This window comes from Leucoraja erinacea, chromosome 26 (assembly GCF_028641065.1).
Source record: "Leucoraja erinacea ecotype New England chromosome 26, Leri_hhj_1, whole genome shotgun sequence".
NCBI classification, from domain to species: domain Eukaryota; kingdom Metazoa; phylum Chordata; class Chondrichthyes; order Rajiformes; family Rajidae; genus Leucoraja; species Leucoraja erinaceus.
In genome coordinates this window covers 6,240,952-6,255,919 of record NC_073402.1, presented here as the reverse complement: position 1 = coordinate 6,255,919, position 14,968 = coordinate 6,240,952, and the positions used below count along the sequence as shown (strand labels likewise).

Sequence of the window (14,968 nt, the reverse complement as noted above, 5' to 3'; positions counted from 1 at the left end):
TTTCAACATGGCTATTAAAGTTCAATAGAACAGTATGAAGTGCTTCACGAAGCCTGAAGGCTGTGTGCAATCCATGTTTTATAAGCTGTAGAGTAGTGTAACTGTGCATGAAACCAAAGAATCTATCGGAGTGCATACTTCACCCAGCGAGATCAAACACAGTCGGCGTACTTCTGTGTCCAACTGGAAAGCTATAAGTAAATTAATCGGCAAATACCTATCACGGCAATATTTCAGAGAGTCAATGGTAAAATGGTGGAAGCAGACAGTGTTGACTCATTCAAGTGTAAATGTCGCTCATTGAATAATATTTTGTGGGTAATTGGACACATGAGATGTTGCAAATGTAATGGGAAAACAAGTGACTTTGGACCCGCGCTGCCCAAAGCTGGTGTCCCGCTGGGATATCCCTTGGATCTTGCCTGGACTAATTGATAGAGATTGATTGGTGTGATTAGACAGACCTTGGTCATCTTTATCTAGCAATCTTTCAGACTGAAAACAACCCGGCAATTATAACATAATACCAACCATAAATCTTACCAGCGTAAACCACAAATTTACAAAGAGATTTAGCATTTTGTCATTTTGCAAACCATTGATACGAGGTTTTCTCTAAGCTGAATTTGAGGTTATTTTTCCTTGCCCCAGTGTGGGTGGTATTTCTCTATCATCTGAAACAGCTTTTCATTCCGGATCACATTTAGTTCAACCCTCCTTCAATAAGATGTTAAACTATGGCCTTGCCTTCTCTCTGATGTAAATGTAAAAGATCCCTGTAACGTTATCTAACAGTTCTCTCTGATGACCTGCCAATGATTTGTCTCTTAGCTTCTCCTGTTATGATGGAAATCTTCAGTTCATCCCAGAATTACAATATTACAGCACGCAGTATAGATCAAAAATATTTGATAGGGTAAAAATACGTTTTTGTAGTCCAAGATCAGGAAAGTTTATTTCAAATGTTCTGCATGTTTCAGCTTTTCTGGAGGCTCAGCCTTGTTGATGTTGAAGTTCAAGAGTGCAACATGAACCATGGAGGTGGTTTTGTTAGTGGCGGCTCCTAACGGCAGCGGCTCGACTACAGTCGTCTGTCTATTTTTATTTTTGTTTTGTTAAATGTATGTCTTGAGTTAGTTTTTATTATTATTTTTTAGCTGTGTATATGTGGGGGGTGGTGGGGGGGTGCTGTGGGGGAAACCGTTAATCTCTACCCTGTGCGGGGACCCGACTATTCCCTGTCGGGTCTCGGATGTCGTTGGGCCTAACATCGTGGAGCCGGCGGTGACCTCCGGCCGGGACTAACCTGAGGGCTCCAGTTGCAGAGCCTGCGGAACTGACATCGCGGAGCTGGCCAACTTCGGAGCGGGAAGAGCTGTGGTGGCGTGCGGCTGCGACCCGACTTTTGGAGTTCGGAGGCACCGGCCGCAGACCCGGTGGACGGGAACATCGGGAGCTCCAAGTCCCTGGTGGGAGACCGTTTTTCCGAGCTCCACAACGGCGACTTCTCCCGCTGGAATCGCGGGTTTAAGGACATGGAGCCGGGGCCTAACATCGCCCGGCGTGGCTTAAACGGCCTCAGGACTTACCATCGCCCGCCGGGGGCTTTAACATCGGAGCCCCAGTTCGCCTCGACACTGCAGTTGGACTGCTGGACCACGGGAGAAGGAACAAAGGGAAGAGATAAAGACTTTGCCTTCCATCACAGTGAGGAGATGTTGGAGACTCACTGTGATGGATGTTTATGTAAACTGTGTTTAGTGTGGGTCTTGGATTGTGTTTGTAATGTAAAAAACTGTAGAAATGATATTTCGTTCAAACCTAGGTTTGAATGACAAAAAAATGCATTCTATTCTATTCTATTCTACAGTGGCGCAGTGGAAGCATTGCTGCCTTACAGCACCAGTGGTATGGGTGATGTTTGTACAGAGTTTGTATGTTCTCCCCATGACCTGTGTGGGTTTACATTCAAAAGACCTACAGGTCTGTAGATTAATTGGTTTGGTAAAATTGTAAATTGTCCATGGTGTGTAGGATAGTGCTAGTGTACGGGATGATCATTGATCGGCGTGGACTTGGTGGGCCATAGGGCTTTATCTCTAAAGTATGTAGTTTACTGTTATGGACTTTTAATTCCAAAGCTCAACAGAGTGAAACTGAAATCTATGTCTATGCCATGAATCTTATTGTGACTACATTTGTTTAGTTTAGTTTGGTTTATTATCACATGGACTGAGGTACAGTAAAAAAGTTTTTTGTTACATGGTATACAGTTAATGGAAAGGCTATACATGATTACAATCGAGTTGTCCACAGTGTACATACAGGATAAAGCGGATAATGTATAGTAGTGCAAGGTAAAGTCCAATAAAATCAGATTAAAGATAGCCCAAGGGTCTCCAATGAGGTTTCTAGTTGTTGATAGGATAGTTCAGTTTCTTTGAGCCAGCATCACTAAAATGATTATTTCCATTTAAGATCATTTATGATTCTATAATTGCATACCTCATATTTGAATGAAATATTTCTCCTTATTCTTCATTACTTACTCTAATCAGTTTCATTACTTTTATTTCCACCTGATTCCTGCGAGATTAATAAACTTAGGCATGTACTAACATTAAAACGTGTATGAAGGAACTGCAGCTGCTGGTTTAAACCAAAGATAGACGCACAATGCTGGAGTAACTCAGCGGGACAGGCAGCATCTCTGGAGAGATTCCTTCTCTCAAGAGAAAGAATATATCTTGGAAAGGTATCTTGGAAATAATATTTTGGAAAGAATATCAGCTAAAGGATTCCTTCTCTCCAGAGATGCTGCCTGTCCTGCTGAGTTACTCCAGCATTGTGTGTCTAACATTAAAATAATCATAATTTTAATAGTTGTGTAGCAGTAGAGAGGGTTCTTCATCTGTACCAGAAAATTTGAAAGATGATATAAAAATCTTTATATAAGTTATAAAACTTATATAAAGTTATAAAAGGTACACAAAATTGCTGGAGAAACTCAGCGGGTGCAGCAGCATCTATGGAGCGAAGAAAATAGGCGATGTTTCGGGCCGAAACCCTTCTTCAGACTGATTGGGGGGTGGGAGGGGAGAAGGAAGGAAAAAGGGGAGGAGGAGGAGCCTGAGGGCGGGGGGGTGGGAGGAGGCAGCTCGAGGGTTAAGGAAGGGGAGGAGACAGCAAGGGCTAGCAAAATTGGGAGAATTCAACATTCATGCCAACCGGACGCAAGCAACCCAGGCGGAATATGAGGTGCTGTTCCTCCAATTTCCGGTGTTGCTCACTCTGGCAATGGAGGAGACCCAGGACAGAGAGGTTGGATTGGGAATGGGAGGGGGAGTTGAAGTGCTGAGCCACCGGGAGTTCAGGTAGGTTATTGCGGACCGAGCGGAGGTGTTCGGCGAAACGATCGCCCAACCGCCGCTTAGTCTCCGGGATGTAAATCAGCTGACATCTAGAGCAGCGGATGCAGTAGATGAGGTTGGAGGAGATACAGGTGAACCTTTGTCGCACCTGGAACGACCATACCAGGGCATCGGAAATGTCCTCGTTCTTCAGGGAACGGGGATTCCCCTCCGCCACCATAGATGAGGCTCGCACCAGGGTCTCTTCCATACCCCGCAAATCTGCTCTCTCTCCCCATCCCCGCACTTTCAACAAGGGCAGAGTACCCCTGGTCCTCACCTTTCACCCCACCAGCCGGCAATTACAACACATAATCCTCCGCCATTTCCGCCACCTCCAACGTGACCCCACCACTCGCCACATCTTCCCATCTCCCCCCATGTCTGCCTTCCGCAAAGACCGCTCCCTCTGCAACTCCCTTGTCAATTCTTCCCTCCCGTACCACACCCTCCCCGGGCACTTTCCGTTGCAACCGCAAGAAATGCAACACCTGTCCCTTCACCTCCCCCCTCGACTCCATTCAAGTTCCCAAGCAGTCGTTCCAGGTGCGACAAAGGTTCACCTGTATCTCCTCCAACCCCATCTACTGCATCCGCTGCTCTAGATGTCAGCTGATTTACATCGGGGAGACTAAGCGGCGGTTGGGCGATCGTTTCGCCGAACACCTCCGCTCAGTCCGCAATAACCTACCTGAACTCCCGGTGGCTCAGCACTTCAACTGCCCCTCCCATTCCCAATCTGACCTCTCTGTCCTGGGTCTCCTCCATTGCCAGAGTGAGCAACATCGGAAATTGGAGGAACAGCACCTCATATTCCGCCTGGGCAGCTTGCATCCTGATGGCATGAATGTTGAATTCTCCCAATTTTGCTAGCCCTTGCTGTCTCCTCCCCTTCCTCAACCCTCGAGCTGTCTCCTCCCATCCCCCCGCCCTCGGGCTCCTCCTCCTCCCCTTTTTCCTTCCTTGTCCCCTCCCACCCCCCATCAGTCTGAAGAAGGGTTTCGGCCCGAAACGTCACCTATTTTCTTCGCTCCATAGATGCTGCTGTACCCGCTGAGTTCTCCAGCAATTTTGTGTACCTTCGATCTTCCAGCATCTGCAGTTCCTTCTTGAACATAAAGTTATAAAATGCAGGTTGGCACTTAATTTCTCTGTACATATTAGTCTTCAGTTTATATCTGCCCATCCACATCTTGGGAATATGCTCCCTGTCCATCCCTTCCCCAGATGCATCCAAACCTCCAAGTTCCTCGAGCACTTTGCGTTTTGCTCGAGGCTCCAGCAACTGCAGTGTCTTGTCCGTCATATATAATTTCAGGTTTGATTCTGACAAAATATTAAAAGTTTCAACAAGTAAAAATATGGGGATTAAACTAGAATTGTATTAAACTTTTAGAGGCGTGTGAACAACAGCCAGGCAAATAGCCTTCCTAAATCACAATAGACACTTGTAGGCCAAGCTCTTGTACTGTTGAGCTGTCTGGTAAAGGTACTCCAAAACCTTTGTCAATAAGGGATTATGGATATGGTGGCATTGAATAAACTCAATTTTGAGTAATTCCTGAAAATGGAAAAGTGCAAGGAAAGTTATTATTAATGGCACTCCTGCCTATGTACGTGATAGAACAGAACTGCAAAATACCATCTGACAATATTCAGTATTACTCATGTTCAGTTCAAAGTGGACATTGTGTTTCCTTGCAAAATGGAGCAGGTGCGATGAGTTACCCCCTTGTCACACCCTCTTCTCCCCTCTCCCATCAAGCAAGAGGTACAGAATTGAAAAAAACACACATCTCCAGATTATGGGGCGCTTTCTTTCCAGCTGTTACAAGGCAACGGAACCAACCGATCTACAACTAGAGAGCAGTCCTGATCTACTATCCACCTCTTTGGAGACCCTCGGACTATCTCTAACCAGATGTTACTCGACTTTACCTTGCACTATACATCATTCCTTGATCATGTATCTGTACACTGTGGATGGCTTGATTGTAATCATGTTTTGCCTTTCTGCTGACTGGTTTGTATGCAACAAAAACTTTCCACTGTCCCTCAGTACACGTGACCATACAATAAACTAAGCTAAATTAAACTAAACTAAACTGTTTCTGGTTTCTTACTATTTTTTTGCACCTCTTGGTATTTCTCACTCTCCTGCACAATAATGCATGCCTACGCACTCATGTATACATTTACATACACATTCCCCGACATTATATCAGTAGTGTGAAAATGTGCAATAAAACATTTACCAGGTTACCACAGCCACGATCCATGCCCTTCGGAGATGCTGCCTGTCCCGTTGACTTTATGTTTTACTTTGGAAAAAATATCAGCTAAAGGACACAAACTGCTAGAGTTTAACTCAGTGGGAGTTCATCTCTGGAGAAGATCGATTGGTGACGATTCAGGTGGGGACCCTTCTTCAGAGGTTCACATAAACCTCCTCTAACCTCATCTACGTCACCCAGTGTTCCCGATGTGGGCTCCTGTGTATCGCCGAGACCAATAGTAGACTCGCCGACCGTTTTGTTGAACACTTATGCTCGGTCCTCCAAGGCCTATGGGATCTCTCAGTTGTCGACCATTTCCCATTCCCACTCCCACCCTGATCATTCTTTCCTGGGCCTCCTCCATTGCCAGAGTGAGGCCACACACAAAATGGAGGAACAGCACCTCATATTCCGCTTGGGTAGCTTGCAACTCGGTGGTATAAACATTGAATACTCTAATTTTAAGTAACTTCATCTCACATTCCCCTACCCTACCCCCTCCCTACTTGCCCCCTTTCTCTCCTCTGGATGTTTCACCAGTTCTGCAATTCTCCGCATTGTTTCTGTTACACCATCTTGAAGCCGCGGTCTCCGGTAGGGAAGCACCGATTCAGGACTTACCTTGTCTGCATATCTGGCCGCCCGCACCGGCGACTGCGGAGAGGGTTGTGGTCCCGACCACGGGGAAAAATGGAGGAGGATTGACCAAACTTTGTGCCTTCCACCACAGTAATGAATGCTGCGGTGGATGTGTGTGTTACATTTTTATTGTGTATTGTGTATTTTTATTGTACCACTGCTGGCAAATTCATTTCACTGCACTTTATGTGCACGTGACGAATAAATCTGACTTGACTTGACTTGACCTGAAATCACACCTTCCCTAGCCAACAATGGACCTGCCTGGCAACACCTTGCCTGAGGTAATTTGATTATTCCCACTCTTCACCTCCCACCCCTAACCCCCTACTTTCAATCTGAAGAAGGGTCCCGGCCCGAAATGGCACTTCTTCCTTTTCTCCATAGATGCTGCCTGACCCACTGAATTACTTCAGCACATTGTGTCTATCTTCAGTATATCATATACAAGGTCATAAGTTCATAAGTATTAGTAGTAGAATTAGGCCACTCGGCCCATCAAGTCTACTCCACCATTCAATCACGGCTGATCTATCCTCTCCCTCTTAACCCCATTCTCCTGCCTTCTCCCCATAAACTCTGACACCTGCACTGATCAAGAATCTATCGATCTCTGCCTTAAAAATATCCACTGACTTGGCCTGCACAGCCTTCTGTGGCAAAGAATTCCACAGATTACCACCCTCTGACTAAAGAGGTTGGTTCTCCTGACACCTCTGAGTATACTTCCAGATTCAGGGACAGTTTCTTCCAAGAAGTTACTCCAGCACTTTGTGTCCTTCAGCTGATATTCGTTCCAAAGTAAAACATGAAGCGCTGGAGTAACTCAACAGGACGGGCAGCATATCTGGGGGACATGGATAGTGACTGTGATATCCTCGTAGACATGACATTGTAGGTCTAAGGACCCCGTCATCTACTCACCAGTTGCACTCAGTGCCACAGTGTCAGTGATGGTGAGTTTCAGATGGGATGTTAAACTCAGACCTTGACTGTCATTGCAGATGGATGTGCGACACTCACGGCATTACACTGTATTGACAAAAAGAATTATCCCAAATGCCTGAGCCAATATTTATCTGTCAAGCAACATTGCTAAGAGTGATTACTTTTTCGTGATTACATTGCTATTTGAGAATCTCCTTGTCCACAAACTATTTGCTGCATTTTGTTCATTTTAACTTGACTGCAGTTCAGAAATAATTTGGTTGTAAAGTACTCAGGAGCACTGTGATGGGGACACTGGAAACAACATTCCTACAAATCCCTCCAAATAAATCTGCTGAACAAAATGCAACAGTGTAACAGCGTCAAATTGGGTACATCACATCAACTAGCTTAACGATTCATATAGATTTTGAGGAATTCAGTTTATTGTGATTTTATTGCTCTTATGAAAAGATTTAGCTTTAATTTATGTAATTCTGATGGCATTTAGCTTCCCTAATAGCTCTTCCGTGCCCAACTCCTATGTCTCTGCGTTTAAGAATACATATTAGGTTACAATAGCTTTTATAAAGCCAGTGCTCTAATTAGAAATAGGTGCAAAACACTTCTGAGGAGTTGATTTAGTTTAGCTTATTATTGTTATGCATTTATATAGATAATGGGTATATTATTTAGTGGAAGATAAAGTCCAGTAAAGTCCGATTGAAGATAGATCAAACGTATCCAATGAGGTAGATGGTAGGTCTGGACCGTACTCTGGCTGGTGAGTGGATGATTTAGTTGCCTGAGAACAGCTGGGAAGAAACTGTGGGGAATGCATTGGGGGTTATGCATTCTCAAACCTTGGAACCTATGATCAGATGGGGGGGGAGAAGAGGGAGTGACTAGGGTGAGATGAGTCCTTGATTATGCTGGGGGCCTTGCCAAGCCAGCATGAAGTGTACCTGGAGTCAATGGAAGGGAGATTGGTTTGTGCGACGGTCTGGGCTATGTCTATGGCTCTGCAATTCCTTGAGGTGTTGGATGGAGCTGTTCCCAAACCAAGCTGTGATGCATCGGGATAAAATGCTTTCTGCGGCATATCTGGACAAGCTGGTGACAGTCGTTGGAGACATCAGATTCAGATTCAGATTCAACTTTAATTGTCATTGTCAGTGTACAGTACAGAGACAACGAAATGCAGTTTGCTGAACTTCCTTGGCTTCCTAAGGAATTAGAGGCGTTGACGTGCTTTCTTGACCATTGCTATGCCATTGTAGGCAATTTGAACCAGGGTCTTCCTGTGTGGGAAAGAATGGGTGCTGTTTTGTTATAGTGAAAAATAGATTTGTAAATTGAGGACACTTGCCCCAATGACACAATGCCATTGGTTGAAAAATGCATGAATGGAATGCTATAAGGTGAAAGAATTGCTGGAGAAACTCAGCGGGTGCGGCAGCATCTATGAAGTGAAAGAAATAGGCAACGTTCCGGCCCGAAACCGAAGGTTTCACTCCGAAACGTCGCCTATTTCCTTTGCTTCATAGATGCTGCTGCACTCGTGAGTTTCTCCAGCAACGTTGTCTACCTTCGATTCTCCAGCATCTGCAGTTCCTTCGTGAACAACGCTATAAGGTGAAAATTGCCCGCATTTATTTCTCTCTTCAGTAGTGTGACAATAGTTATGTCTACGACAGCGGAAGAAATGAGCCAGGTGTGAATCAGACTAAATAGCCCATGCAGTTACTTTAGTGAAGTGCAATCATTGACCCACCTCCCAATGGACCACTAATCTAATGACCTTCAAGAGTCAATGGATCAATCCATCACACTTTAGTCCTGATACATGATGGTGCAGCAGTAAAGTTGATGCCTTACAGCGCTAGAGACTCAGGTTTGATTCTGACTGTGAGTGGGTTTGTGCAGTTTCTACGTTCTCTCTGTGACCGCATTCTCTGAATGCTCCAGTTTCCTCCCACAGGCCAAAGACATTGCAGGTTTGCAAGTTGATTGGCTCAGATAAAATTGTCATTGTCCTTAGTGTGTAGGATAGTGTTAGTGTTGGTGTATGTGGCGATCGCTGATCGGTGTGGACTAGTTGGGCCAGTTTTCACGTGTCTCTCTAAAGCATAAAGTCTCAGAACTCAAGAAGGTCAATGAGTAAAGTAGAATAGATTTCTACTTAAAATACGGTTATCCCAAATTACTAAAGGCCATTTTTATACATTTTGGTTTCACCATGTAGAAATTACAGCAGTGTTTATACATAGTCCCCCCGTTTCAGGGCAACATAATGTTTGGGACACAGCAATGTCATGTAAATGAAAGTAGTCATGTTTAGTATTTTGTTGCATATCCTTTGCATGCAATGAATGCTTGAAGTCTGCGATTCATGGACATCACCAGTTGCTGGGTGTCTTCTCTGCTGATGCTCTGCCAGACCTGGTTTAAGCTTGTTTTGGGGGCTAGTCCCCTTCAGTTTTCTCTTCAGCATATAAAAGGCATGCTCAATTGGGTTCAGATCGGGTGATTGACTTGGCCATTCAAGAATTGACCATTTTCTAGCTTTGAAAAACTCTGTTTGTTGCTTTAGCAGTATGTTTGGGATTATTGTCTTGCTGTAGAATGAACCGCCAGCCAATGAGTTTTGAGGCATTTATTTGAACTTGACAGATAGGATGTGTCTCTACACTTCAGAATTCATTATGCTACTACCATCAGCAGTTGTATCATTAATGAAGATAAGTGAGTCAGTACTTCAGCAGCCAAACATGCCCAGGCCTTAACACCCCCACCACCATGTTTCACAGATGGGGTGGTATGCTTTGGATCTTGGGCAGTTCCTTCTCTCCTCCATACTTTGTTCCTGCCATCACTCTGATATGTTAATCTTCATCTCATCTGTCCACAAGAACTTTTTCCAGAACTGTGTTTGCTCTTTTAATACATCTTGGCAAACTGTAACATGGCCATCCTATATTTGCAGCTAACCAGTGGTTTGCATCTTGCAGTGTAGTCTCTGTATTTCTGTTCATGAAGTCTTCTGCGAACAGTGGTCATTGACAAATCCAGTGACTCCTGAAGAGTATTTCTGATCTGTCGGACAGGTGTTTGGGGATTTTTCTTTATTATAGAGAGAATTCTTCTGTCATCAGCTGTGGAGGTCTTCCTTGGCCAGCCAGTCCCTTTGTGATTAGTAAACTCATCAGTGATCTCTTTCTTCTTAATGATGTTCCAAACAGTTGATTTTGGTAAGTCTAAGGTTTGGCTGATGTCTCTAACAGTTTTATTCTTGTTTCTCCGTCTCATAATGGCTTCTTTGACTTTCATTGGCACAACTTAGGTCCTCATGTTGATAAACAGCAATAAAAGTGTCCAAAGGCGATGGAAAGACTGGAAGAAAGACTAGGTGCTGAGAGCTCTCTTAAACCTGCATAAAGGAGGCAATTAAACACACCTGAGCAATTACAAATGCATGTGAAGCCATGTGTCCCAAACATTATTGTGCCCTGAAATGGGGGGACTATGTATAAACACAGCTGTAATTTATACATGGTGAAACCTAAATGTGTAAAAATGGCCTTTAATAAAATCTGACAATGTGCACTTTAACCACATGTGATTTTTTTCTATTACAAATCTCAAATTGTGGAGTACAGAGGCAAATAAATAAATGATGGATCTTTGTCCCAAACATTATGGAGGGCACTGTGCTTCATGTTGCTAATCTATTTATTTGTCTGCTCCCATTCTCAGGCAACATGCAAGTGGCTGATATCAGGGCTGAGCACATAGAACAGAAGAGTATCACCTTGGCGTGGCAAGAACCGGACTTCTCCACTGACAACGGCACACAATACGAGATCAAGTTTTATGAAAAGGTGATCAATAACGTTTTGGGTAGTGGGAAATATGACGGGGAAGTAGGATTTTTTTCTCAAAAACTTTGAATGGCGGCACAGCGCCGCAGCTGGCAGAGCTTCTGCCACACAGCACCAGAGACCTGGGTTTAATCCTGACCTTGGATGCTGTCTGTGTGGAGTTTGCACATTCTCCCTGTGCCCAATCTCCCAGCGCAGATCTCTGTGGAACTCCACTGGTCACAGACTTCAGCCTGAACATTGTCCTTCCACCACAACCCTCTGTCTTCCATCAGAAGCCATTTTTTAATCCATTCGACCAAATCACCGTTAATCCCAAGCATCTTGATCTTCTGGATCAGCCTTGAGGGCCTGTACCACTTGGCGCTTTTTTCGGCAACTGCCAGCGTCATATCAGTGTCGCCAAAAGATTTTGAAATCCAAATCCAGATCAAAATCCAGCGGCGATAAAAAGAAAATATTGCGACACTTGAAAAAACACGTCGTCACGCCACGTCACGCCGCAAATGTTTCGGTGACCTAATACCGGTGCCAGTAGTCGCCGAAAAAATCGCCAAGTGGGACAGGCCCTTTAGTAAAATCCATCAAGACGACATCCACCACCCTATGAAATAGGGGCCTTGGATATGCCCTCACCCTGTCCTTTTCCATACATATACTCCTCCGGCTTTACATTTCACTCCTCTCCTCTCCTTTTCTGACACCTCTTTATCTCCTTTTCATTTACTCTATCCATGTGCCAATTGAAATCCCTCTCACTTGTATCCACCTATCACTTGCCAGCCTTTGTCCCACCTCCATATCTCTTTTTCTGCTTTCTCTCCCTCCTGCTACATTCAGCCAGAAGAAGGATCCCGACCCGAAAGAACACCAGTCCATTTCCTCCCCAGATCGTAATCATAATCATATTTTATTAGCCAAGTATGTTTTGCAACACGGGGAATTTCTGATACTGCTTGACACGCTGAGTTCCTCCAGCAATTTTGTGTAAACCATTTGGAACCTTCACTCCTCTCTCACCTTCTTTCCTGCCTTTATTTATCGTGAAGGGTTTCATAAGCGCTAACGACACTATGAACTGCACTTTGATTTGGTTGGGCCACTCATCACTTCATCCATTACAAGATGATCAGCAACCGAGAAACTTGAGGAGAGGTTTCCGGCAAGTAAACGCATTCAGAGATGTGCATTAAATCAGGCATATAGGTATTGTAAAAATCTGTGCCCGGATATCAGACTAAAGCTTCATTCCGTGCCTGTTTCAAGCAATATATGTAATCCAAGAATGAAATTGCAAATTATCTCTTTGTGTGGAGGGTTTAACATGTAATTACTTCACTCACGGCTGCATTACAAAAAAAAACGATTTGAAAGATAACCATTTTGACCAAATCAACAGTGACTGCATTGTGACAGGGAACAGGGAGCAACTTAACACATGTTTTGCACAGACATCAATGTCAGTGAATTAGATTACGAAGGACTAACATTTTGTGCACTAAATAGTGCATTTATCACAAAAGATAAAATATTATTGAAATTCAAGGGACTTACCACATGTCTTCCCTTCTCCTTATGGGTCCTTCATGTGCATGTGTGTGTGTGGTACAAATGCTTGGAGGACCCTGAAAATAGAATGATACAACTCAAGAACAGGCTCATCGGCCCACAATGTCCATGCCGCACATAATGCCAAGAAAAACTAATCTCATCAGCCATTTCTCTCCATTCCATGCATACCCTTGTGTAAATTCCGGTTCTAGACTTAGTCTGGTTTAGTCAAACACTAAGTCAAACTCGGGTTCCAAAACCTTACTTTATTGACGAGCAAACTGCATGGACGGTTGCCGATCCACACACGCAAGACAACCATATCTCGTGCAAACTGAACAGAAGTCACAATCAACCGACACACCCCAAAGAATTACCCACCCTCTTATACCTATCCAAACTAAGGACGTAACATTACTTGGGGGAGGCAATCCCTACAAACCAATCACATATATCGATCTCATTGTACAGTTATTGACAGTTCCCCAACCCAATAACAGAACCTTAAATACATTGTATCTGGAAGAGGCTTCCAGAAGGAAGCCAACATAAATGAATAATGCAACATGTGCCCTGGGATTCAAACAAACCAGACAGGGCTTAACATTTCAACCAATCAACAAATGACAGGGTAACTGTCTCGCAACATTATTTACAATAGGTACACTTAGTTTGCATTTATCCAATTAACTTCATGCATTTTACATTTCCTAGGATGTCCTCTGCAGAAATCCCATCCATCTGTCAATCGAATATGCAACACTGATCTGGGCCCCAGACTTGCTGGCACTATTCAGAAGCTTGTCCCATTTCTACAGAGCACACCAAACTTGACCAAAATGGCCTAGCAATACATGAGTCCTTATTAACTTCTATGACTATGACTGCTCGATTTATGGCAGGATTTCCACATGTTGCCATCGAAACACATCTTAAACGTCACTATCATATTGGCCTCCCCCGCCATCCCTGGCAACATGTTACAGGCACCTACCATCCTCTGTGCAAAAAAACCTGCCCCGCACCTCTCCTTTAAACCAGTTTGATCCCGGCTTCAGGTGCTGTCTATGTGGAGTTTTCATGTTCTTCCTGTGGACGCTCCGGTTTCCTCACACATCTCAAAGACATGTGGGTTTGAAGGTTAATTGGTCTCTGTTGGGATAACATGGAACTAGTGTGAATGGGTGATCGATGATCAACGTGGACTCGGTTGGCTGAAGGGCCTGTTTCCTTGCTGTCACCTTGCAATTCAATCAATCTTATTATTCAAATAATGGCTTGAAACATTTGGAGCACTACCTCTGTAGAAGTCCATGGAACATCTTGCGTGAAAATCAGAGGAAAAGATGACCCAGGATTTCCTTTCATTGAACATAGAGCATAGAACAGGCATGATGTCTATGCCGAACATGATACCAAGATAAACTAACCTCATCTGCCTGCACTTGATCTATATCCCTCCATTCCCTGCATATCCATATGCCCATCTAAAAACCTCTTCAATGCCATTGTTGCATCTGCCTCCACCACAACCCCAGGCAACACGTTCTGGACCCCCACTTCACACCGCACATACAAGCTTTAAACTTTGCTCATCTCATTCTTAAAAGCTATGGCTTCTGGTCTTCAGTTTATAATCTGTTTGGGAAATACACATTGACACTGGGATCTCTGTAGTCTGGGATTGGAGATTATGGCAACTTTATTCACTTTGAGTTATGCTACTTAGGCCCCCTTCGGTCATGGCTGACCATGGGTGTCTGTCTCCAGGGTGCTATTGCCTATATGGAGGATGCCTGTGCGCGACTTTGTTTAACGTGGGGAGACAGGTGCATAGACAGCCACCCCACAGTCCTTGACAGATCTGGGTCAGGATCCAGTGCCATGGAGTCCAAGATGACCAAAGACCCCTTTCTGCTACAGCCTTCATCCGCCTTCCCAGCTGTTGTGATGCTCCACTAAGGTCAGCCATCGTCCTCCGCCTGTTCCACTGTTGAGATCTTGGTTGGATTGCTCTTTGTCAAAGACCTCCCCCTTGACCTTACCGCCATGGGTGGCCCTACCAGGAGCATAGCTCCAGACGGCATCGCTCTCAGGATCTCAGGTCCACACCAGCTTCTCCACCACGACAAGGTGACAATCCACGGAGAAGATTTATGCATTATTCCTGAAATCATCTGATTCCAGTACACTATCCTCTCCCCATGGGTCCCCAACAGCTAATACTTGCCCAGACCCCTCTCTTTAGTTTAGTTTAGTGATAGGCCTTTCTGCCCATCGAGTC

General features: G+C 44.4%; 1 protein-coding gene across 1 annotated transcript in view; it reads left to right on the top strand.

The window, feature by feature from the left end:
• The window catches only part of LOC129709609 (ephrin type-A receptor 7), a 488,630-nt gene that overhangs the window by 370,535 nt on the left and 103,127 nt on the right, over positions 1-14,968 (top strand). Inside the window, 1 exon segment of the mRNA XM_055656065.1 lies at positions 11,009-11,133. Coding sequence (XP_055512040.1) covers positions 11,009-11,133 — 125 coding nt within the window.